Here is a 25903-nt window from a genome sequence, read left to right as displayed (position 1 = left end):
GTCTAGTAACTGCGGGTACAGAAATATAAAGATGAGTAACAGGTGGGCAACACTGAATCAACGTTAAATGCCTAAGAACACCACAATTAGTGAAATAAATAATAGAGTAATTTTCTCAAAACGACATGCACATCTTTTTGCTTTATACTGGGTAGTTAATGCCTTAAGTATGTGAACCACATATATTTCTAGGAACTGATTATACAAGAAATAATTAGAATCTAATACAGACATTTTCTTCAGTTACTGACACTCTAATTAAAGTGGAATAGTCACTAATCAAAATTTGCTTTTTTAAAAAGTCACATAAAAATTTAAAAAACAGACAAAATTTCTGGAGAAAAATGATTATTAATTTATGTAATGCCTTTTAAAAGAAATTAAATTTTTAACCAAAATTAAGAAGAAAAACAGGGATATGAATTCAAAGCAAATATGACAAAAGGTCTATATCCTTAATATATAAAGAACTTGAACAAAAGAAAAATTAAAATCAAGAGGTAAGTGAGAAAAGGATTATCCACAGAAGAACTAAAACTAAGCTAAATGCTTAATCTCACCATTAAAAAACCAACACATATTAAATATGTATTATATTTATTTATATGTAGTGTATAAACAAAGAAATAACTTTGTTTTTTACAACTTACATAACACAAAGATAAACCTCCTCATATCCAGTGATATTGTGGGTGCACTGAAATTGCTTATCTCATATCTGAACTGGTAGAAAGCAACTGGCAAAGTTGTAAAATCATTCCTAAACTTTGGTCTATCAATCCCACTTTGGGAAATTTTATCTTAAAATCACAAGAAAAAGCTATGTACATAAAAAACGTTCATCACAATTTCATGTATAACAGAGAAGAATTGAAAAGCAAACAACACACAACAATACACAATCATGGGGAATGATTTCATGCCTCCACACATGTTGTACAACCATTACAAATTGTGATTTTGAATAAAATATGGCAATAGAGAAATATGAGTATGCTACATTACATGAAAAATCCAAGATAAAAATTATTTGTGCACTGTTACAGCAATTAAAAATCCATTTGTAAAGAGACTAGTAATAGCTTCCTATTGTTTTACTTCTATATTTTACTATTGATTTCTTTTCTCTTAACTTTTATAAAAATATATAATATTTCATAACATAAAAATATATTAAAATGTAACAGTAAGTACTTTTTAAAATTACAAAGCCCTAAGGGAAAGCAAATATGTATTCCATCTATGAATTGGCATTAATCCTGAATGACTGAAGTATGAATTAAGGAGAACTCTATTCTGTGAATTCAAGTGCTGAAGACGTCATAAAACATCACATGTATCAAGAACTGACTATGTACCCGTTACTTAGAGATACTATTCTCTAATTTTCACCACATGCCTGTGAAGTATTACTATCCCCATTTCAGAGTAGGAAACAAGGCAGAGTTATGTCAAAAATCTTGCCCATTGCCCTTTCTAGACGCTGGAGTTAGAACTTGGACTTGGGTCAGTTACACTTCAAAACATAAACTCTCTTCTCTGTTCACACTGGTCTTCTATTTACAGTAAGGTTAATAAGTACTAAAAATACTGAACAACAAACTTTATCAGAGTAAAATACACTCTTTAATTCAAATCAGAATTATTGAATTAAATCTGAATGCTCACCTCCTTTAAAACTGATTTAAAATGTGACCTCCCTGTTTTCTGAGAGCATGTTTTTCCAGAAGGCCCATACCGAATCTGATTCCTCTTGCTCATGACATCAGCTTTCAGCTTTGGGGGTTTCCCTTCCATAACGAACACCAATTTTACATCCATCAGCGTTAAATATGAAATACGAAAAAATAAATTCCTAAAATATAAAATTAAAAATACATCAATCATCATATATTGAAAGCAAAAATCAATATAGTATAACAATGGCAAGAACATTAGTATCAAAAATGTCATACACAACAGCATTTTATTTATTATTAAGATTTAAGTGTGCAGTCACTGTGGAAAACAGTATGGCTATTCCTCAAAAGACTAGGAATAGACTTACCATATGACCCAGTAATCCCGCTCCTGAGCACATATCCAGAAGGAACCCTACTTCAAAAAGACACCTGGACCCCAGTGTTCATAGCAGCACTATTTACAATAGCCAAGACATGGAAACAGCCTAAATGTCCATCAACAGATGACTGGATAAAGAAGATGTGGTGTATTTATACAATGGAGTACTATTCAGCCATAAAAATGACAACATAACGCCATTTGCAGCAACATGGATGTCCCTGGAGAATGTCATTCTAAGCGAAGTAAGCCACAAAGAGAAAGAAAAATACCATATGAGATCACTCATATGTGGAATCTAAAAAAGAAAAAAAAAGAACATAAATACAAAACAGAAACAGACTCATAGACACAGAATACAATCTTGTGGTCAAGTTGCCAAGGGGGAGTGGGTTGGGAAGGGACAGACTACGAGTTTGAAATTTGTAGATACTGACAGGCATATGTGGAATAGATAAGCAAGATTATACTGTATAGCACAGGGAAATATATACAAGATCTTGTGGTAGCTCACAGCGAAAAAAAAGCGACAATGAATATACGTATGTTCAAGTATAACTGAAAAATTGTGCTCTACACTGGAATTTGACACAACATTGTAAAATGACTATAACTCAATAAAAAAATGTTAAAAAGCAATTTAAGTGCACTGAGAAGTCACGGCATGTTTTTACCAAAGGAGATTCATGATTATTCTAATCACTATGTGGAAAGTGGTTTGCAGCAGAAGGCCAGGAGAGGACAGAGGGAAAGATCTCATCTTAGCAGGGCAGATAAGAGATGTTGGCATACACTGAGGTAATGCCTCTGGACATCAAGAGGTTTGTGAATGTACAGTATATTTTGCAAGTAGAACCGGCAAGACTTCCCAATGGATTGGATGTGGGGAGGGATGAAAAAAGGGGAGAATGGCTCCCAAACATCTGGCTTGTAGTCACTGAAGCATCCTAGAGGGTACGTTAAGTAGGCAACTAGGTATGTGAGTCTGGAACTCAAAGAGTAAGGTACAAATTGTGAGTCACCAGTAAAGAGATGGCAGATCTAGACACGTCAGCACATTTTTAAATATCAAAATGTCAAACAGCAACAACAAAAGAAATAAAGTGGAAGCAAAACCAAGATATCCACTGCTTATACAATCATCTATTTATATTCTAAGAACTTGTACTCTACCTGAGGTGGGGCTTCATGACGGTTCCAATCATTTTTTTGACTGTCTGTGCTTCACATACCCAGAGACTCAGATCAACTGCAATGGTTTTCCCACTGAGACTGTGCAAGAGGACGTGCTCTTTAACAGGCTCCAGAATCTGCCACAAGTCATTCACTCCCATTCTCGTGGTTATCTGTTATTATTTGAAACACACTTTTCAAAAGATTGTTAAAAGACATAGAAGCTCAGAACAGAAATTCAAACAATATATTTTGAGCTAGTTTGGGGTGACTCATAAATATACTATTCTTTTAATTCTTTCATTAGTCACCTTCTCAGAAGAATTGAGAACACAGAAACATTAAAAAGGTGGTAATATACTTAGTGGCTTCAAAAACACTAATGCAACTAACAGATTAAAAGTCATTGGATTAGAGCATGCTAAATTTGTCCTTAAAATACACCCTTGTCACCAAATACAGGTTTCTCTATAGTACTGAAAAACAGTTATTTTTTAATTTAACGTAACTCAAATGTCAATGGTACCCTTGTCTCTCTTCATTCTTTCCTCTTCTTTTCTACGTTGCCTTTAGTAGTGGCTGAAAATAAAATTTTCTGCGTGGTTACATTAATATTGTGTTAATATTGCATGAAATTTGGAGGTGATAATTTTGGATAAATTTGGAAAGTGATAATTAGCTGTGTTCCAGCTAATAATAAGAGCTAACAAACCAGAGATGGGTAGAAAATCCAGGGATGTGGTAAAACAAATTTGCCTTGAGAATTCACTCCTTGATTTACATACCTAAAGTGAGAATAGTATTAATCCTCTATCATAATCAGGAAAAACAGAAAGGCAAAAGCAAGGAAGCATGCAAACACACAAACACAACACAAGCAAAAAAACCAAAGGTTAATGAAGGAAAAGAGGCAGAAAATGAAGAGTTGAAGGAATACGTAATTATCCTTTTAAAAAGAGCATTGGCTTTTTAAATTGCAAGGTCATACATGTTCATTGTGGAAAAATAAAAAGTTTTTAAAAAATGTTAAATGTTAATGTTAAACTCTTTTCTATGTGCTCGATATTTTAAAAACAAAATTGGCTTAAACTCTGCTATTGTACCTGCTTTGGTATTTTCTATAGGCCGGTTTTTCCTTATTAAACATCTATATCTGGTTTTCTTTTCCTTTGTTATTATTTGACAAAAAATAGTACGTAGCATTTGCAATAAAGATTCAGTCTGACTATATAACAGATTATCATCCTCTAAACAACGACCTTAATTTATTCCAAAAACACAAGGTAGGATACAAAAACATATCAAGTCAAAAGGCTATTACCATAATGCAGAGCCATTCTAAATAAAATGTACTGTATTGTTCATTCTGTTAACTGAGTCCATACTAAAAGCAAATGTTCTCAAATTTTATGTGGCTGCAAAGAAAATTAATGCTGGAACTGTGGCTGTCATTTTCTCTGAGCTTTTCTGAATCTTAATTTTAAATGCGGCCAATGTTACCATAATTACTATTTTGTGCACTCATTTTTATGAAGAGCTGCAGAAATATTTGCTAGTGTGTTGCTTTAGAAGGAAAGATAGACAGATTTAAATGTAGAGAAGAAAGCATTAGATAGTTAATGGTGGCTCCAGTGCTCAGATTGTCTATTTCACACCAAGAAGGCCCACTGATTGAATGTGGGTGGCATCGTGGTAAAGATTCAGAGTCAAGGTTTTATCTCTTTGTTAATGTAAAAAGTTGTAGTTAATTCTGGAAAAAGAGTGGGGAACACATATTTTTCTAAGGCATTATTATAAAGGGAAACAAGCTTTTTAAAGTGTTAACCATCAGAACATGCAAAATTCAGAAATAGAAAGTTTGAGGGGGAAGTTCTTATTGATAATTGTGCTTTCCTTTATTTGTGACTCACGCTGGATACTGGCATGGATTGCTATTGAGGGAAATTAAACAATTCCTCTCTGGAGGAACATTATCATAGCTGATCTTATTTCATTTAAATCTGACCCTGACTCAAGCTGTCAACATTTTAAATGCAGGTATTTCCTGATTTAGCAATAGCTCTCCTAGGAATTTACTTTAATAAGATATGTTCTTAGGTGTATATAGATTTATATACAAGGATATTCACTGTAGCACTCTTTGTAACAGTAAGACACTGGGAAGAACCAAATATTCACAATAAAGGATACAACTTTAAGTAAATTATGGTATGTTCAAACAATGGAGAAGGTGATGCAGCAAATAAAAATGGTATAGATCTATATGTATTAATAAAAAAAAAAGACTCCAGGTTTCAAAATGAAAACAGGTTCAAAATAGGTTACTTAGTAAGAATGACTGAAGTTGAGGGATGTGAAGAATTACTCTTCAAAGTATATTTCTTTATGTTTATTTTTAAAAATAACCATAGGCTTGTATTACTTTTCAAATTAAAAAAAAAGCTTAAAAAATGTGGTTTTATTTGTAAAGGGTTAGGAAAAGAAACTAGAAATCTTCAGATGGTTCATTTCCTGCCTAAATACTAAGTTACAAAATATGTACATAGTTCATGGGTCAATTAAAAAGCAATATTCTGCAACTTTAGGAGTATCTGAATATCAAATACAGCTTCAGCATGGCTTTTTAGGTATGAGAGATCACATTTTCTGGTTTCCTTCAGAATACCTTGGAACTAGTTGTGTGGTCTTAGGCAAGGTATGTCTTTTCTCTGGCCTTTCCAGCCCTACGTTCAATCCTTTCTACCATGTTTCTAATGCTTCATTACATAAACTGACTATACATATATAACAATAGTAATGAATGAAGACTTTCATGTGGTGCAGCGTTGTTTATCATGACACATACAAACACATTTATGTATAGGACTGTGATGTAAACTGTATTCCTTCTGAGAGAGGTAGAAAAAAATTTGAGAAATTGACCAGGTAGACTCTTAAGTTTACAAAGTTTACAAACTGTAGTCCTTTAAATATTTCAAGCACATTAGGATCATTCTGTAAAGGATCATTCTGTACAGACTTCAGTGGAATATATTATTCACTGGGGCAGCCATGTGTGGAAAAAAAATAAGCCCAGAGCTGATTCTATTAGTATTTTAAGATTCCCACAGATTGGACCCCTTCAGGAAGATAAAAGAGGGCTTTTAACTAAACCTGTGAGTAATATCTTTAATATGATCATTACACTTAAAACTTAATTACCCATGTTATTTTAATTTCTTTTGTCAGTTATGTCACAGAACAAATTACTGGTAGTTGAACAGATATCATTAATGAGTACCTAGGACATCTATTTTGGCTTTTCCTTTATTATATGAGCAAAGACTACAAAGTTGTAACAATGCCTACTTAAACACAACTAGTATGAACAATGCAGGCAAAATGAAAAGTCTGTAAAAAACTATCTGTTAGTTACCATAAAGTTAAATTTGAGTTACTGTTTCTGAGCTAAGGTGTTCTCCACTTTTCCCCAGTTATGTGACATTTTCTAGAAAGAAATGTCTCTTTCCTTGCCAGTTTTTCTGGTCACATTTTTTTCTTCCAGTTTTAAGGAGATATAACTAACATACAGCACTGTGCATGTTTCAGGTGTACAACATAATGATTTCACTTACATACATCATGAAACAGTTACTACATAAGTATAGTGAATATCCATCATCTCATACAAATTAAAAGAAAAAGAAAAAAAACTTTTTCCATGGGATGATAACTCTTAAGATTTACTCTCTTGACAACTTTCATATATAATGTACAGTAGTGTTAATTTTATTAATCATCCCTAGTACTTACTTATTTTATAAATAGAAGTTTGTAACTTTTGACCACCTTCATCCAATTCCTTTTTAAACAACTTTGGTAACTTAACCTCAAGTCCCCGTGTATCTACAGAAATGGATTTGAAAAAGGTTAGACTCTCTCTCATGCTCCCCACGTATACTTCTATAAAGTAGTAATGGTCTGCTTTGTTTCATTCATAACCATGAAAGAATTGCTGCTATCATGAAATACGCTTTTTTCCCTCACTTTTTTCTTGGAATCATAGGAATCAAGGACACCTTTTTAGGAGCTAGCCTCTCTCTGACATGCCATAACAAATCTGTTTTTTTTTTTTTTTCTCTTATAACTTACCATTAGTTAATTTCCATTAGGCCTTGAATAACTGGAAGGCTTTATATAGTCTTCACTTCTTTTAACTAAAAAATGATAGATTAGAACTATGCCAAGTAACAATATTTAAAAGACTGAGGTAGGCGTAAGAATTGGAAAGTTAGCAGACAGACTTACAGGAAGAGTAATATTTTTAGAGTCAGTTAGAGGCAGACTACACTGGAAAGGACATCATTGCTGGGTCCCCTTTGAAGACTCTTATGATGGAACTCTTCTTCCCTCCCCCTAACATTTATCCCTCATCATCTGACAACTCCTCTGAGTTCTTGATAAGAATATCTAACCCCCTATTTTATCTTTATATGGATGAGTAATATGCATCTAATTCTTGATTCCATCACTTCTCAAAACTGTTCTAGCCCTAGTCATTCTCAAACATCCAGTTGCTTAGGCCAAAAATCTAGTAGTCATTTTTGACAGTTCTCTTGACTTTGCTCTCTAACAGCAACTTGATCAGCAAGTTTCCTGTCTCCAAAATACATCCTAAACCCCCATTTCTAATGATCCTCCCCTGGTGCTGCCTGTAGTCTCCTAACTGGTCTCCTTACTTCCACTTTTTCCTTACCCTCCACCCCCACACAATCATTCTGCTCATGGAAGCCAGAATGGTCTTGTTTAAAAATCTAAAACATATTAAAATCATCATCTCTTAGGTAATGGACAGTGAATTTTCTTAAAGGTGACATAACTTCCGCTTGTCACCAGTTAATTTACTTCATTTATGGTGCTATCTTATAGCCAGTTGTAAAATGCAGAAGATATTAAGCTAAAATTATAGTGTTCTAAATGTTAACACATTCTTTTAAAATAGGATTATCTTCAGTAGAACTACAACCCAAGGTCTTTAAGTTCATTCATGTTCCTTTGAAAATCATTTGTAAAAGGAGAATATTAAAAGAATACTTCAGTAGTTCTAAAGGGTAAATTATGTGAAATATCTATTTTATGAAAAATAACACCGTAACATGTTTTAAGAATGTAGTTAATCCAAAATGTCTATTTCCCTGAGACATCATTTTCTATTCCTTATCATTTTGTTTTTTGCACCAGCCCTTCCTCTGCAGTGATATTAAGTAGCAATAGAAAGACGGTAAAGTTATTTAAAGTTCCAAAAAGGGACAGAATGCAACAACTCTTAAGATATTCAAGTACAACTACACTCAAAGACAGAACAGATGGTTCTTGCATGAGGTCATGATCAACCTGATAAGGTTACTTGAAAATAGCTCAGCATTAAGTAAAATTTAAAAATACTACACATAGCAAACTCACCCAAAACTATGGATAATTTTATCTTGCATTTTATTTTAATAGGGTGAAAACTGAAATAACTTCATAGCCTATTAGTGGCTTCAATTTATTTACTTTAGTGAAAGAGCACTGGACTTGGGATAGAAAAGCTAGAATTTCAGTCTTGGATATACACGGACTAGCTGTATGACCTTGAGAAGACATTTAACCGATCTACGAAATGATACATATTAAACTAGATGAATTATAAGATTCTGATATCCTTTGAATCTCATCACCAATTTTGATAGCTTGGTATTAAAAAAAAAATCACTATTTCAGGTATTATTGCTTGGTAGAAAGACCGTGAATTTCTAGTTTAAAGAAAGAGTTTTAAGAATCCCCTTCAGGTTAAAAAAAAACAGATCCCTTTGATGTAACCATATGGTGCCCCATAAATCAATTTATGCTTCTAAAACTTCCTTAAAAGCGAGTAAGTTTTTATTGGTTAATTATAAAACTGAATGAGGTGAGAAAAGCACAGAACCTTGCTAATTCCACTAATGAATCAAATTTAAAGAACATAAAAAGAAGTCAGCGGTTTGATTTATGCAAAAATATACATTTTATTAAACTAGCAGTTTTCCAGTTTTATTTCAGTTTTAAGCAAAAACACTAGAATTTTTTTAACAATAAAGCAGGAAATATTTTAAATTTCCCAATTTCCATTCAGAATGACTCTATTTTCATATAAAGACTGGTAAATTGTACAAAGTTTATTTCAGCACAGGATTGTATTGTATAGGATCTACCACAGGATTCCACTAATTAATACCGTTTTTTTTTTATTTCTTCAGCTTTATTTTTATATGAATTTCACTTAAACTTTGAAACATAATATAACCCAGGCTTAACTTACTTGTTACTAATAAATATGTATTAAATGCCTACTATGCACCAGAACTCTCCTTCGTGGTGCAGATACAATAATTAAAGATTAAGCCCTGCATTTAAGGAACTTGGCAGAGTGTGATTAGAGATAAAGAGAATTATAACAACGGGACAAGTACAGGCACAGAAGTAGGCTAGAGAACTACAGGAGTATATAGATCTAAAGATACTTTATCTAGTCTAGGGCATCAAAGAAGGCTTCCTACAGGAAGTGACATCTAAGCGGAGACCTTCCAACTGTGTTTCCCATCTTTTACCAACAAGGACCCCTTACGCCAGATGTTGTAGTGTTTTCATCTATTTTGACTACGACATATGTGTATCATGGCAAGGGCCAAAACAGGAACATATATTTGATTATCTTTAGAAATAAAAGAGTGTCTTATGGAAGGAGTTTCATTACAGGAGACCGGAAGTTTGATATCAGCTTCTTCGGGGGTGTTTTGGGGTAACGGTAAACACCACTTTTTTCCATCTAAAAAGCAAGATTTTGGAGTAGAGAAAGTAGATTATTTAGTTGGTTCAGCGTATCACGAGGAGAGGTGTGTAAAGACAGAAGCGGTAGGTTAAGCCGGGTTGACAGGAGCGCTAAAAACTAATCCAAGGAATTTAAATTTCATTGGTTCCCATATTTATTGTGGGGATTTACAACATAGGTTCGCACGGGGGAAAAAAGATTGTAAATGAACAACCACAATGCCTTAAGGTAATCGCTATAATGAAAGTATTTTCAAAACACAAAGTTCACACTGAAAAAGAGGAACACTCAAGTGTGCCGAGGGGGATCCGGGAAGGCTGACCCAAGATGGCCTTGGACGAGGCGAGGGAATTTGCCCCACAGCGCGCGGGGGGAAGGACATTGGGGACTCCGTGGCCTTGGCACCGCCCCGGAGTGGGGGGCGGCGACACTCCAGGCGCGTAAAGTATTGCCGGATCGCGGCCGGAGGCTCTGGCCGCCGTCCTACTGGGCTCAAAGGGAGCCGCTGACCGTGTTTTTGGAGGCGGGCGAACGCGACAGGGACGCCAAGGCAGAGCGTGCCCCCAACCCAGCCTGCAACGGAGCCAGTGGAAGGGCCCGGGCGGAGTCGCCTCTCCACCGCTCTGGGGACTTACCGGGACAACCCCTTCTCCTTGGCTTTGAAAGACGCCCTTCCGTCATTTACCAGTTTGGCCTGAATCCTAACTATCGCTGCCTCCAAGCTTCTAGATTTTCTCTTCGCAAAAACAAAAACAAAAACAAAAACAAAAACGAAAGAAAAAGAAACAAAAGAAAGAGAAAAGGAAAAACTTGCTCTTTCCATTCCCTAAGCGAAGACTAGCCTTTGGGGCTTAGCATCTTGACCCGGAAAGCTCCCTGCAAGCACTTCGAATTCTGCGCGTTCTCCCACACGGCCCCGCCTCTTCCGGGAAATGACTGTCCCCTTCCCGCGACCGAGGCCGCACACTCTGCTTTCCCGGCTCCTAGCCGGTCTGTTGTACGCATGCGTGAAGCTGTCGTATGGGGCTCCGAGCTTTTTCCCTTTCACTTAGGCAAATCACCCGCCTCCCACCTCCGCGTCCTGCAGTCGCCAAGCACGGAGCTCCTGCCTGCTTCCCCCGTCCGCCCAGGAGCACTTCCGGCCCCTCCTTTTAGACGCCAGTGGCGCGAAAACTCCAAACGGCGCACGCGCGGGCGGAGTCCCGGCGGGAGGGGGGGCGGGGCGCAGGCGCGGAGCGTCCCGCGGTGGGAGCCGGAGCGACGGGGCTCCTGTCTTCTCCCGCGGCGGGCGTACGGTTCCCGGCGGGCCAACGGCGGCCGGCCGAGGCCGAGGCGCCCCTACAGTGGCTTTAACGTCTGGTTGCACCGCGACAGCCCCGCGGATCGGGTTCCTCGGGGAGACTTCGATTTGTTCGAGGTAGGGTGAGGGCGCGCGCTGTCGCTCTCCCTTGCTCCTGGTTCATCCCCCTGTCGCTGCCCCTTTGGCCGGCACCCCTCAGCTCACTTGGAGGCGGCCGGGTCGGCGGTGCTGCGGTGGTGTCCAGGCTGCCCCTGCGGCCCGGGCGGGCCAGCCGGGATCTTCGCGCCCTCTCCGCAGGCAGGCACAGGTCCCCTCAGCCTCCAGAAACTTGCCCGTGTCCGCTGGGCCCCTCCCTCGGGCGGCTCTGGCCGCGAGGCTTGCAAATCCCAGCTCGGGCTGCGGGACCCGGCGCCCGGCCCCAGACGGCCCTTTGGCTGTGACGAGTGGCTTTGAGGGGGATAAGGGAAAAAGGTGGAGGTTGCGTTCGGATCACCAATCTGGTGCTACTACACAAGTAGCAACTTAAGTATGTTTAAGAGATATATGTAAATATCACTTAAATTGGATTTGTTGTTAAATCCTAATTTCATGAAAATGCAAACTGTATTATCTAGAAAAATTAAATTGTGGTGTTTGGAGGTTTTATGATGGCATTTCTTTTCCCTCATTTTCCTGTGGAAACGAACTGGAAAAGAATCACTATTGGAAATTGCGGAACCACAGGACTCAGGGAAGAGAAAGAGCTGGAGGACCAATAGGGCTGGAGGTGGTACTGTGGTAATTCCTAGAAGGAGCAACAATTTAGTGTTTATACCCTGAAGACAGAATTTATGTGAGCGACTACTACGCTGTATATTTCATGAGTTGGAGAGTAAAAGAAAGTGTTTTAAAGAGAAGTTGTTCCGAAAGGTATATTCAAAAGAGAAAAAGTCCACATTCCCTGACTTAGACGGCTGCTGTATAATCTTTTAAAATATTGGGTAGCTTATGCACTGGCCTGTGTGGGTGGGGAGGGAGCATATTAGAACTTATACTTAGATTTGCTTTATCTCATTCTATTACTGTGTGAAATATGCAGGGTAATAATTTCCTGTGGGGATGTGTATTTACAGGCTTTTTTTTTTCTTGAATGGTGTAAGTAGAAAAAAGTTTGGAGATTACTAGAATATTGCCTAAAAACATGTTTTTGTGTAAGACAGAACCAGTGTTGTGTGACCATGGGCAAGTTTACGGTAACACCTCTGTAGAGTTCAGTTCCTGTTCTGTAATTTGAGAAAATAACGTAGTACCTAACGCACAGGATTCTTAAATGTGTTGGGGCAGGGGTCCGGGTAGAGAGAGAGAATTTCAGTTTTATGTATGTGTCCATCTATAATTAGTATAAAGTATTAGAATTGAGTCTGGTAGAAAGTCAGCACAAATGACATGTTAAAGTGGTTACAGTGAAAAACAAGTTTTATTCCCGAAAGTTTGTTTTACTGAATATATTTTACTGGGTGCCTGGATGTAGAATTTTGTATAGATACAATTTTGACTATCATTTTTAGACCTAAGTTAGGAAAATTAATCAAAGCTGTACTTGGCTTACTTTCAGGAATTAATAAATAACTCAAACTTTTACCGTAATGGTATGCTTTGTATGTAAGACATAATTAAACCTCAGAGTTACACACACACCCACACACACATTCACTCACTCGTAAGTCCAGAAAACTGAGGGTCAAGGGTAGACACTTACATTAATGTTAGTGTTTTTGATTCACTAGTTAATAAGATACATCCTTCTCACTCAACATACTTTCCCTGGTAAACAAATTCGGAATAGTTTCTGTGGCTTTCTTAGCTCCACTCCCAAATCCACCTCTAATGCAGAGTATGTTTTACTGCCCACCAGCCTGTCTTAGTATCCTAGGAACACTTCAAGCCCAGTGTTTTCAAGCAAAATGTGTTATTTATCCTCTCTCCTTGCCAAACCTGCTCAGTGTACGGATAATGGCATTTAGCATTTAAGAGTGAAGGCTGTTTCTGAAAATTAAACACAAAATGAAATTTTATAAAGTAAGCCCAAAGTTTTAATTAGAGGGACACGTTACATAAGAATTCTTTTTGTAGTTTTATATATTAACAAAGGGTAGACAAGAAGATGAGCAGATTAATGGCCAGTTTCACTGCCTATACATAGTCAAACTTGGCTAAACTCAGTTTATGCCGGGAGGAACTTGGGCATTAAAGAGAAGTGACTTTGGGCTTTGACAAACCTGAGTTTGGATCTAGGCTCTGTTAAAAGTTATAGCTACATAAGTCTGGGTGTCTGTTAGTTGAGTCTCAATATCCCCTTTTGTAAAATAAGGACAATATTTATCTCCTAAGGGTGTTGAGGATTAAAGAAAAGGTTTGTACTTCTTAATCCCTTTCACTTATTTCACCTTCCCCCTCCTCTCCTCTCTGGCAGCTATCCATTTGTTCTTTGTCTATGAGTTTGTTTTCATGTGTTTTGTTTGTTTTCATGTGTTTTGTTTCTCTTGTAGATTCCACATATAAGTGAGGTCATATGGGTATTTGCCTTTCTCTGACTTATTTCTGTTAGCATAATGCCCTCTAGATTCATCCATGTTGTTGCAAATGGCGAGATTTCATTTTTAACAGCTACATAGTATTTGTGTGTGTGTGTGTGTGTGTGTGTGTGTGTGTGTGTGTGTGAGACATCTTCTTTATCCATTATCTGCTGATGGACACTTAGGTTACTTCCACATCTTGGCTATTGTAAATAATGCTGCAGTGAACATTGGTATGCCTGCCACTGCTTTTGTTCAGCACCCCTTATCCTTTAGAGACGGTCTCTTTTGCCCTGGTTCTCACTCACTCTGCCTCATCTGTCATCTGTATTGAGACCACAGGGATTTTTTAAAAACACGAAATGCATGTTCAAATTTTATCTGAAGTGCTATGCTTAGTACTTTCCAGTTTTGCTCATCTGTAATTGTTTGATTGCATAGACTAATGACTTTTTCACTTACTTATATTACTATCTATTGCATCTCATATGATTTCATGATATATTTCAAGCAGTGTGCTTAATTAATTCAGTGTGTTAAAAATTAGGTTGTTTAGTGTAGAATGAATATGTCCGTGGTGATAGGAGGAGTGGAACTGGGGATGATGTAAACAGCCCATGGCATATACACAAGCAACAGCAATTTGCCTTTTTTAACTACTATTTTCTTTTGGTAATTGCGGTTCTCTTATGTCTGTTCTCACTGCTGGTAGCCCCTACATTGATATTAATGGGAAGTATGAATTATTAGGTACTCAAAGTAAAATTTACAATTTAGAAATTTATAATCCTGTTAAAATTCTTTTGGTTGCTATCAAATTTCCTATGTATATATTTGCTGTAATTAACCCTTGGTTATTGGTTTTTCTTCTTGAACTTATTTTTATTGATAATTTGCATATTTGTTACTGTTCCTGCTCTAATGGAATTTGCTTTCTGTGAGAGAGAAATATGTTCCTTAATTCTGATTTTTTATTGTAAATAAACAAATATTAAAGACTACAGGGAGCTTTATGGATGTATTGAAAATTCCAGAGGAGCTTCTTCCCCCCCTTTTTTATGTAATACAGAATATTTAAAAGAATTTTTCTTTGCATCTATTTATATGTCTCTTTAGCTTATTGGAAGCAATTTTACTTTTTTAACCTGTATTTAACTCTCAGGACAGTCATATGTGTTTTTAAAAATCCATTATCATTAAATTACAGAGTGATTCCCTTTTTAAAAGGTAGGATCCTTCTGTGTCTGTTAGATGCAGGTTACTATGGCAACCTAACAGCAAACTGCAAACCCCAGGCCAAGCACAGCAAATAAAAAACATCGTCGTCATGTAGCACCGTCTTCTGTGTGGTATAGAATCTCACATTCATTGTGAAAAGCTAATCAGCTAATCACATATACCTTCGTGCCTCTTCTTCCCCCCAATTTTATTTGAAAAAGTACCATTTTCTAATGGGAAAATACTAAAATCAATCAGCTGATGTTTGAGTGTCTGCTAACTGCAAGATCATCTATTAAGCATTAATAAAAGCAGTGTCTAAAAGGTTATTTAATGTTGGGAAAACCAAGAAGTAATGCTTCATCTTTGCTCTTCTATAATAAATAAATGTCTGTAATTGAGAAAAGAACAGCGGTAAGAGTGGGAAAGAAGGAGGTGTGGGGAAAATAATGGCCTGGTAGTATTCTAGGGAATTGAAATTAGCAACAAGCTGAAACCAGTATGCATTAATTCTTGCTGCTATTAAATAATTTGAGAATTATGTTTGATTTTCAAGTTCTAAATTAAGAGATTCAAAATAAGCATTAAGTTATTTGTTAAAAAAAAGATACTGAATGTTATGTAATTGTGACTATAACGCTAATACTGTCTCAAAAAAGCATTTGTTTAGGTTAAATGTCCTTCGGACGTTAACTAATAAACTCTTTAAATGGTGTTTGATTTATCATGATAAATTAGGTTCCTTGTTGCCTTCAGAATAGGATAAAGTCAAAGTTTTTTAATGTTGTTTACAACAATTCTTATTAGACTTTAATGTGCTTGTGAGTCACCCGAGACCTTGTTAAAATGAAGATTCAGATTCACTTGGTTTAAATTGAGGCCTGAAATTCTGGATGTCTAACAGGTTCCTAGGAGATGTGACTGCTACTTGCTGGTCCTTGGACCACACTCTGTATATCACGTCTACCAGTCATTCTGTGGCTGGCCTCTTTGCTGCCCTACCTTTATTATTTGCTACCTCTACCTTATAATGTATAACACAGTATCATGGACATGCTTATAGTACTTCCTACAGTAGCAGTTTGCCAAGTGGGGTCCAGGGATCCATGAGACTCTTTCAAAGCATCTACAAGATCAAAATTGTTTTCATAAAAATACTAAAATGTTATTTGCGTTTTCCACATTCATTCACTTATGACTGTACAGTGGAGTTTGCCAGAGGTTACAAGACGTGTGATGATACCATTGCTATGACAACTGATGGTATGTGTACTTGTGTGTTGCTTGTTTTAATGTTTTTCAGTCTTATTTATAATATGGTAAAATTTAAAAACAAACGCTCTTTGAGGTCTTTTGTACTTTTTAAGACAACCACATCCTTTGGAAACTGCTGCCCTAGAGTTTTTTAGTCCTTATGCACAGAGACTCACATCTAGAACTTTACCAGAGCTCTTTCTGTAGCTCACGATGACAGTTGGGCTGGGGTGGGAGTTTCAGCTCCCCATGTGGACACTGCAGTGGGGTGGCCTCCACACGTCTCCGGGCAGTGGTACAAGGCCTCTTCTGACACCATACAAGGGGAAGTAGGAGTAAGTAGCATCCTGTCACCCCCTGTTGGGGGTGGGCATCTGAGTTCTCTCAGTGGTCTCCAAGTGATGCCACAATCATGGCTCCCTACTTGGCCTGCACAGCCTTCTCTGACACCAGCCCTGTTGGGATGTTGATATTCCTCCTTCTGGCGTCTCCAGGGTGGAGGTCCAGGCTACCACTTGGCCTTTGCTGACACTGGGTAGAAAGAGGAAGGACTGCAGTTTTTTCAGTGGTATTTGACTAGAGGAGAGTGATTCTTATCTAGTTTTCTGTCTTGTTCTGCTCCCCTTTTCCTGTTGTTTGTCTAGAGAGAGCAAACTTTTTTAGGCCTTCTTGTTTTTCCCCTTCACTTGTTGGTGTTTCCCCAGTTGCTGGCTTCTCCAAGTCTGGGATAGTTGAAGCAAAACAAAACTCAGGGAACCACCATGGTGTCATTCCTGGGTTTGTGAAGCCCCTAGCCAATCTACTTCCTTCTCTTTCAGAGTCATCTTTATGCTTGTTTTATAGTATGTATGATTTTCATGGTTTTTAGCTTTAATAAGCAGGAGGAATAAGGAAAAATACATCTATTCTATCTTCTTAGAAATCTTTGTGTGCTTTTTTAGCTTGCACTTTGGGTAAAGAATTATAGACTGAACTCTGGCCCCACTGCTTATCTCTTATATTTGGTTGTATAAAAATATATGAGTAAGCATTAAAATATTCTCATTAAAGAAAAACTAGATTTGATAAACTCAAATAATTACTTTGGGGAGGAAAAATTTAAATTTAAATAGAGTTCACATGAAAGGAGTCATGACGATACATGAGGATTTTACAAAACAAGGTAATATCGTGTAGTAAATTTGAGACTTTAAATTATCGATGTTTTGGAAAATAAAATTACAGCAAAAATGTTCTAGGAAGGTACAGTGAACCTGTAAAAACCAGTATACAAGAAAGAAATTGATGATTTTACTAAAATTAAAATAGTCTCTGTTATGTAATAGCTTTAAGCTTTGTTCTTTCTCACTTTAAAAAATCATTTAAATGTCATTCATGCCGTGGTAGTCATTTCACAGCATTAAAAAGATGGGGAAACTACCCAGTTTAGTTAGTGAAGCATGCATTGTCATAATAAAACCTGACAAAGATAGTTGCCCAAAACAGTTCCAACAAAATATGTATAGATTTTTTTATATTTCTTTAAAATTGGTCCTGTCAGTATAAGTTTGGAAAGCAGTGGATAAAACTTAAACACCGTATGAAGTCTCTTTCTCCCTGCCCCCCTTCTCTCTTGCATTCCTTCTCTAGAGTCCCTGTTTTCCTGTTTGCATACATCTGCTTCCTACTGGCTTTGTAACACCACTCCACTAGCCTCTCAGCAGCACACGGACACTTAAGACTGGCTTTCTTGCCCTGCATGTACAGTGTCAAATGGAGCTATTATCTCTTCTAGTGAGGCCTGACCAGAGTCTTTCAGTCCAAGTTCATGAGAGAGAAAATCTCATTGAATCCACTGCTGCCCAGGTGTCTGGTACAAACAGGGCTGCTATGGTGTAATACTAGGGGCACCTAAATGGGTTGAGACTAAAATTATTTTTTCATATTCTTATATCTTAGGAATTTTTGATTACCTGCGCCATGGATTTTTCTTTCCAGTTATTCAACAAGCAATTATTAGGTACCTACCATTTTAGATCTTTAATTGTATTTTAAAGAGAAAAGGCAACATTTGGAGTAGTCATAGCATTCAGTTTCAATCAAAGACCATCAGCTTTGACTTGGGATGCAACATTCATATGTTCAGAAAATCTTGCATGATTTTAAATACTGATTTTCCAGGTATAAATTTTCTAGTATATTGGTTAAAAAAAATAGACAATCCGCGTGGACTATTTCTTTGGCGAACAGTTAAGGGACACTGGTGGTACTAGGCAACACTGCTTCAAATATACTTCTTTGGGAAAATAATTAATAGAAGTTTTATGTGATTCCCTGTTACCTTATAATTTGTAAAAATTGGATGATTGCTCTGGAATAATTTCAGAAGGCATTATGTCATCTCTATTAACAAATCTAGGATACTAGAAACCACAGTTTCACAAATAGAATCTGTCACCTTTTGAGAGTTTAGGAGTTAAAACACTTACATAGGCCCATATCAGTAAAATCTTGGCCGTGAATCACTCTGAAGTAAAATCAACTAGTGTGGCATATACAGATGATTTCTTTTTTTAACAGCACAAATTTATAATCTTATACTTCTGTAGGGTAGAAGTCTGGCATGTCTGCCTAGGCTAAAATCAAGGTAGCAGTAGGGCTGTGTTCCTTTCTGGAAGTGCTTGAGTATCGGTGTCCTTGACTTTCCAGCCTTTGGTGACCACCTGCGTTCTTTGTCTCATGGCCCCCTTCCTCCATACAGATTATATTTTTACTTTTTTTTAAGGTAAAAATGAATGGACGTAATACTAAAACTTAAGCTCCGTCTGATTTATGTTATTAAGTTTAATGTATGTGGAGCAATCAGACTGATGCTGTACTCGATTTACTTCAGTGTCACTCTAATATTTATCTAGACCTGATGGCCAAAAGAAAGGAAGAAAATTTCTTCTCTCCTGAAAATGCCAAAAGACCAAGACAAGAAGAGTTGGATGATTTTGATAAAGACGGTGATGAAGATGAATGTACAGTTTCTTTCACTAATGGTACCTCTACTTTGGTGAGTACAAAGCTACAGAATTATGTCTTTTGATTGGCATGTTTCTTGTATCTAATTTATATGTCATATTCTTAATAATTCAGTATCAGAAACCAGGTCTCTGGCTGCAGAGGAAAAGTAATGTGATTTTTTTAAAAGCTGAGGTAAAATAACTTGACTAATTTTGAAGTTTATGTTGATTATTGGAAAAAATTATTAGAGAAAACAGTGAAACAAATAGCTGATTCTTTGGGAAAATATCAACAAAATTGACAGACCTCTAGAAAGATTGGCAAAGAGGAAAAAAGAGGGAAGACACACATTACCAGTATCAGGAATGAAACAGTGGGTATGACCACAGACCTGGCAAACATCAGAGAGGTAATAGGGGAATACTGTTATCAACTCTACACGCACAGATTTGACAGCTTAGATGGAGTGGACCAATTCCTGAAAGGCACAAACTACACAGTTCATTCAATATGAAATAGATCATTTGAATCACTCTGTAACTATTAAGGAAATTTAATTCATCATTTAAATCACCCCCCTGCCAAAAGATATCTTTGGTCCCCATTAGTTTGACTGGTCAGATTAGGTTTCTGCAAAGAATTCTTAGACTTGACACCAAACATACAAACCATAACATGAAAAATTGATAAATTGGACCTCATCAAAATTAAAATCAAAAACTTTCTTCTGCAAAAGACCCTGTTATGAGGATAGAAAATCGAGCTATAGACTAGGAGAAAATATTTGCATATCACATAGCCAACAAAGTACTAGTATCTTGTTTATATAAAGAACTCTCAAAATTCAACTTTTGAATTCAGTCAAAAGCAAATAATCCAATTTGAAAATGGGCAGAAGACAATAAAGAGACATATCAGTGAAGTGGAGGATATACAGATGCAAATAGCGCATGACATAATATTCAATATCATTTGTCATCAGGGAAATGCAAATTAAGACCATAATACGGTGTCACTACACATCCATCAGAATGACTAAAATAAAAAACAAAAACAAGAAACAGTAACAACACAAATGCTGGCAAGGATGCAGAAAAACTGGATCATTCATATATTGGTAGTGGGATTGTAAAGTGTTACAGCCACGCTGGGAAATAGTTTGGCAGTTTCTTTTAAGAAATTAAGCATGTAACTACCTATCATATAACCCAGCGTCTGTCCCAAAGAAAAGATTTATCTTCACACAAAAACCTATGCCTGAATGTTCATAGCAGCTTTATTTGTAATAGTCAAAAACTGAAACAAGCCAGATGTCATTCAGTGAGTCAGTGGTTAAGCATGCTGTGGTACATCTATACCCGGAAATACTACTTAGCGATACAAAGCCATGAACTACTGACACAGGCAACGTGGACAATTATCCTGAGTGGGGAAAAAAAGCCAATCTCAAAAGGTTACATTCCTTATTATTCCATTTAGGTAACATTCTTGAAATGACAGTGTTTTAGGAATGGAGAACAGATTAGTGAGCTGGGGTTAAGCAGGGGGTGGATTGGGTGGGATGTGGATGTGGCTGTAAAAGGGACAACCTGAGGGATACTTGTGGTGATGGAAATTTTCTCTGTCTTCACTGAATTGATATGAGTAATCTGGTTGTGATATTGTGCTCTAGTTTTCAAGATGTTACCATGGGGAGAAGCTGGGTAAAGGATTCACAGGATCTCTCTGTATTATTTCTTACAACTGCATCTGAGTCTTCAATTAAATCAAAATGTGCTTTTAAAAAGTTTTCAACCATGATTTCCAGTATTCTTTTCATACAAGAATATAAATGTTTTGTTCTTTTTAATAAGTTGGTGTCTAGTAGAAGGGAGCCAGGGACTTTTTAAAATAAACTATTAAGAAAGCTGGAGACATTATAAGTGTTCTTCAGAAAAATCTGGAAACTTTGGTAAAATATGGTTGGTTTATTTTCATATTTCTAACTACAAAGTGTGACCACTGTGTGCCAAACTCTTGGTTAGAACATTTATAAAACTTTTCTAATCACTGCATTTGCAATATGGAAATTATATCCCCTTCCCCCAGGGGATACATTTAGCATGTTTGGATATATTTTTGGTTGTCACAACTGGGGCAGGGGAAGGGTAGGTGTGCTACTGTCATCTGGTAGGTAGAGGCTAGGGATGCTGTTAAACATCCCGCAATGCACAAGAGAGCCTCTCTAACAAAAAATGATCTGACTCAAAATGTTAGTATTGTCCATATTAGGAAACCTTGTGATGCGTGTATTCGATCCTTTAAGGATTACTCATATAAAGTCTCCAGTTAATTTCATTTACTCTCTGATTGAAATTAACATTTAAAGTTATATTTTCTGTAACTTTTTTCATTGATAGCACTGCTCATTTTTCTCCTGCCAGCCAGTGATTGGGTGATTTTTGTGCATGAATTAGATTAATTGTTTTCTCTCATTGTTTTTTATTAATAGACTGCAGCAGAAGTTGGAATAATTGAGAGTATTCAGCTAAGAAACTTCATGTGTCATTCAATGCTTGGACCCTTTAAATTTGGTTCTAATGTCAACTTTGTTGTTGGCAATAATGGAAGTAAGTGCTTTTGCCCTCTTCCTTACTTGACTTTGAGCAGTACATTGGGACGATAATGCATTAATGTTTAAAAATAGGCGGCCATTAGTGCTGATAAATCTAAGTTTTAGACCTCTGACTTGTGATCATGAATTATTTCAGTATTTGCTGCCAGTCTATGCTTTAAGAAAATAATGAGGTATCTCTAGGTTTATTATGCTATAGGCATAAACATTCCTTGCTTATTCTTTTGAATCTATGTACCTTAGAATTCATACCGTAGAAGAGAGGGCAAGCGATCCTCGTTGCAAGTGAAACAATACTGTGTCTTATTTCTGTTAAGTGTTGTAACAGAGCATGAATAAGGTGCCATGGAGATCCAAACATGAAGGAAACTAATTCTCAACTGTTGTGGCCAATGAAAGCTTTAAGAGGAGTGGGTATTTGTGGTGATACTTGAATGAAATTAAAGATTCTTTAGATCTTATTGGGGAAGAAGAAGCTGAGATGTTCCAGGTAAAGATTGCGCATCAGCAAAGGTTGGGAGACGTAGAACCAGATGTGTATGGAGAGAGGGGAACAAGCTTAGATGGTTTTATCGTATCATACGTGGTAGGGATGGGCAGAGGCTGACATGGGAGAATCGTATTGTAGGTGATATTGTTGAGGATTTTGAATGCCGTGATAAATATTTTGAGGTTTCGTTCAGAAGTCAGTGGGGAACCAGTTAAAATTTCAGCGTATAGAGATGACGTGGTCAAGATCTGTGAAACAAACTGGCACTTTGTAGAGAGTGGGTTAGAAGAGGGAAGACATAGGAGTTGGACCAGTTAGGCAGCGTTGTGATAGACCCGCCAGGTGTGAGGTGTTGATGCTTGATTGAGCCAGTACAGAAGGAGAAGAGGCCTGCCGGAGCCCACGGCTGGTGACAGTTCCAGAACGTGGAACTGGTGCATGGAGCTCCACGGTCATCTTAGTTGTTGTTCTTTCTTTTCGCTACTCTGTTGGGTCAAGAGGAGTGTTTTCAGGAGAGAATGGACAAAGGGACCACTGCTATGGGGTCAAAGGAGACAAGAAGTAAAGACAAGACTGGTGGGTTCTGCAGTTAGATCTTTTTTCTTTTTTAACTTTTGAAACAGTGATTTATTAATATAATGCAAGTAGTGGAGGCAGTGAATTTAGAATTGAAAAAAAAGGACAGAGTTAGGATAGGGCTTGAAAGGCATTCCGGGAACTAAGTTGGGTTAACCAGTGTCTACTTCCGTTAATTTGGGGTATATTGTGGAAGATGATGGGCTGATAAGAGTTGATTGAATTGGTTGATCATACTGTTGAGAAAATAGTTACCATATTCTGGGTAATTGTTACAGATTTTGGAATTTTATTTGTGATGTTTTATGTCTGTTAGGGTGAAAAAAAAGTATACTTTTCAAAGAGCTAGCAAATGAATAATGTTCACATTAGGAATAATTGTCAAAATATTACATAAAAAATCTCTATATTACTTATTATTTTTTCATATTTAAGTTCATTCATTCAACAGATATGCAGGTGCCTATTATGGGCTGATATTGGAGATAAAGCATTGAAACAGACAACAGTCCTGTCCCTATGGAGCTTGCATTCAAGGGTTCAGAATAGTTTCTGACTTCTGAGAATTTTTGGAGAAAGTAAATTTTAATTGAATTAGAATGTAATAAAAAAATTAGATGAGTTAACTATATATGGGTAATTAGGAAGATAAGTTCATGTAATAGGCTGATGGGCCAGGATGGTACAATGAGAGTTTCAGGTTGAAAGGGCATCGACCATGTTTTCCATTTCCTTATTAGTGGCAAAAATTTGCTTCCTGAAATGTACTGATTTTTTTCTAATAGCAGCAGCTAAATATTTCATGATATATACAGCTTTTTGTTTGTTTTTAAGTTTGCTGCTTTGGCACTGGAAGAAAATTAAAGTATAATTATAGTATAACACTTTATTTCAGCGTTAGACTGGTTCACATTTTCATTCAGAAATTGTTTTACATCAAATTGTAGGAGTCAGCCTTTTATTCCCCCCTCTTTCTCTTTAATGAATGTGAATTCTTTAACACCTGTTTCTGTAGGTGGGAAGAGTGCAGTACTCACAGCTCTCATAGTTGGTCTTGGTGGAAAAGCCATTGCTACTAATCGAGGATCTTCTTTAAAAGGTTTTGTGAAAGATGGACAGAAGTAAGTGTTTGCTTTCTGCATGTATTCTCAGTCCTTTTGTAAGAAGCAGCTTCTTTAGATCCCAGTTCATGTAGACATTATGGGAAATGAATTGACTTCCCAGAACTGGAGCAGAGGAGTCCTGTCTTTTCCCCGGTTGTCAGCAAGGCCCACTGTTGCCCATGCATCTCTCCTGACGGAATGCTTGTCAGTTACTGTCATGTGCCTGCCCATTGACACTCCTGTTTCTGTTACCTTTCTGGAAGAACAAGCCAGAATAAGTATTTATGTACTTCTGTTTAAAGGAATATTTATAAACATTGGACTTTCCTGGCTCTTGACCCAAACCCAGCTTCAGCAAGTCCACATTGATACGATGCAGGCTAAAGCAGAGTTGGTTACCACCCAAGGTGGTAACCCTAGACAGAATTTCTGCCTCCAGCTCTCTAAGATTCCAAAAAAGTATTCGACGCTGTCTCTGACTGTATATCGTTTACTCAGGCGATTCACCAGTGAGTTTGATTTGAGGACCACAAGCGTAAGTCTCTTTGTGGTCCACCTTGACCCGTGGTGAATGATCATATAACATGTGACTTTATGTGTGTATTTCCTTGTTACAGCTTTCCCTTCACCTGACTATATGTTGATTGCCTGGTTTGCATCATCATAGACTTGTGGCCTTGTTCGCGCTGATACCCTTATTTTTTTCAGTTCTGCGTCAGATAACTTTGTTTCTTCTGATAACTGGGTGTCCCAGACTCTGCTCTGCCAGTTCCCGGAGTGCAGCTCCTCCCCTGCTCACTCCTCTCTCACATGCCCAGTGCCCAGAACTTCTGGAACTTGGATAATTAACAGTGTTTTCTTTCTTTTCTTTTCTTTTCTTTTTTTTTTTCCATGTAACAGGCTTTCCTTCTGTTCAGTATTATATCCATCTAACTTCCCCTATTTTCCATTTTTTTCTAAAAAGTACAACAGGGACAGGAGAGTTATGAGTCACGTTTGCAGGTTTCTTCTACATCTCAGAAACCTTTGGAATCTTAATCCTAAGCCAGGGTTCCAAGTTGGCTCAGGTGAAGGGAAGAAAAGATACACAGAAAATCATTTCCCATGCTCTGGCCTTGGAAAAGAAGTATTTGGTAACAATTCTCCAGCATATTTGCTATCTGTTCTTACCTTATTTGGGCCCTAGCCCAGCGAGGTCATCTCTCCCACAATCTCCAAACAAAATGATATCTGAAGTCAAAAATTAGTTATTTTCTTAAACACTTTTAAGTTAATGGTCCCAACCCTGTTTCAATTCATTATTAACTATACATTTCTTAGTTGTCCGAATGGTTACTTAGTTTACCTAGCTAGATAACACATTGAACTTTCAAATACAAGCTTCAAGAAGTAATTGTTTTTTTTCTGTATCATTAAATAGTTTATGTCTCAATTAAAGATTTTTAATTTGTTTTCTATTTGGGAAGTACCTGGACCAAAGCAGAAACTTCTTTCTGAGCTGTATCCTTGGAATACCATTAAAAAAGAAAGAGAAAGGCTAGCTGGCACAAATCACCAACTTTGAAGGACATAGCTGCCTGTAGATAGAAATATTAAAATATTTTAAACAGAGTTAATAACAGTTAAAAGATTTAACCTGAGCTCAGTCTCCTTTTTACTGACCTTGTGTGAAAAAGTAGCTAAAAACAGCTTTTCCAAACCCATTACTGTTCCTTTAGTCCTCCCTTTCCTCACTTAAAACA

General features: G+C 37.0%; 2 protein-coding genes across 5 annotated transcripts in view; one reads left to right on the top strand and one right to left on the bottom strand.

Moving 5' to 3' along the window:
* Positions 1 to 11196, bottom strand: part of GEN1 (GEN1 Holliday junction 5' flap endonuclease) — a 32075-nt gene extending 20879 nt beyond the window's left edge. The window contains 3 exon segments of the mRNA XM_006191383.2: positions 1669 to 1855; positions 3235 to 3407; positions 10699 to 11196. Of these exon segments, the coding sequence (XP_006191445.2) occupies positions 1669 to 1855; positions 3235 to 3395 (348 nt within the window). The 5' untranslated portion in view covers positions 3396 to 3407; positions 10699 to 11196.
* A 119-nt stretch (positions 11197 to 11315) lies between these two features.
* SMC6 (structural maintenance of chromosomes 6) overlaps positions 11316 to 25903 on the top strand; it is a 73660-nt gene continuing 59072 nt past the window's right edge. For 3 of the 4 annotated variants that reach the window (XM_032497070.1, XM_032497069.1, XM_032497068.1), the window contains exons 1-4: positions 11316 to 11480; positions 19285 to 19427; positions 21870 to 21987; positions 24074 to 24179. In XM_032497070.1, the coding sequence (XP_032352961.1) occupies positions 19290 to 19427; positions 21870 to 21987; positions 24074 to 24179 (362 nt within the window). In that variant the 5' untranslated portion in view covers positions 11316 to 11480; positions 19285 to 19289. The remainder of the gene's footprint in view (positions 11481 to 19284; positions 19428 to 21869; positions 21988 to 24073; positions 24180 to 25903) is intronic. The other variant, XM_032497067.1, reaches the window with a different exon arrangement.

The sequence above is a fragment of the Camelus ferus genome, chromosome 15 (genome assembly GCF_009834535.1).
Source record: "Camelus ferus isolate YT-003-E chromosome 15, BCGSAC_Cfer_1.0, whole genome shotgun sequence".
Lineage (NCBI taxonomy): Eukaryota > Metazoa > Chordata > Mammalia > Artiodactyla > Camelidae > Camelus > Camelus ferus.
The sequence above is the reverse complement of the archived record's forward strand: the minus strand, read 5'-3'. Positions and strand labels throughout refer to the sequence as shown.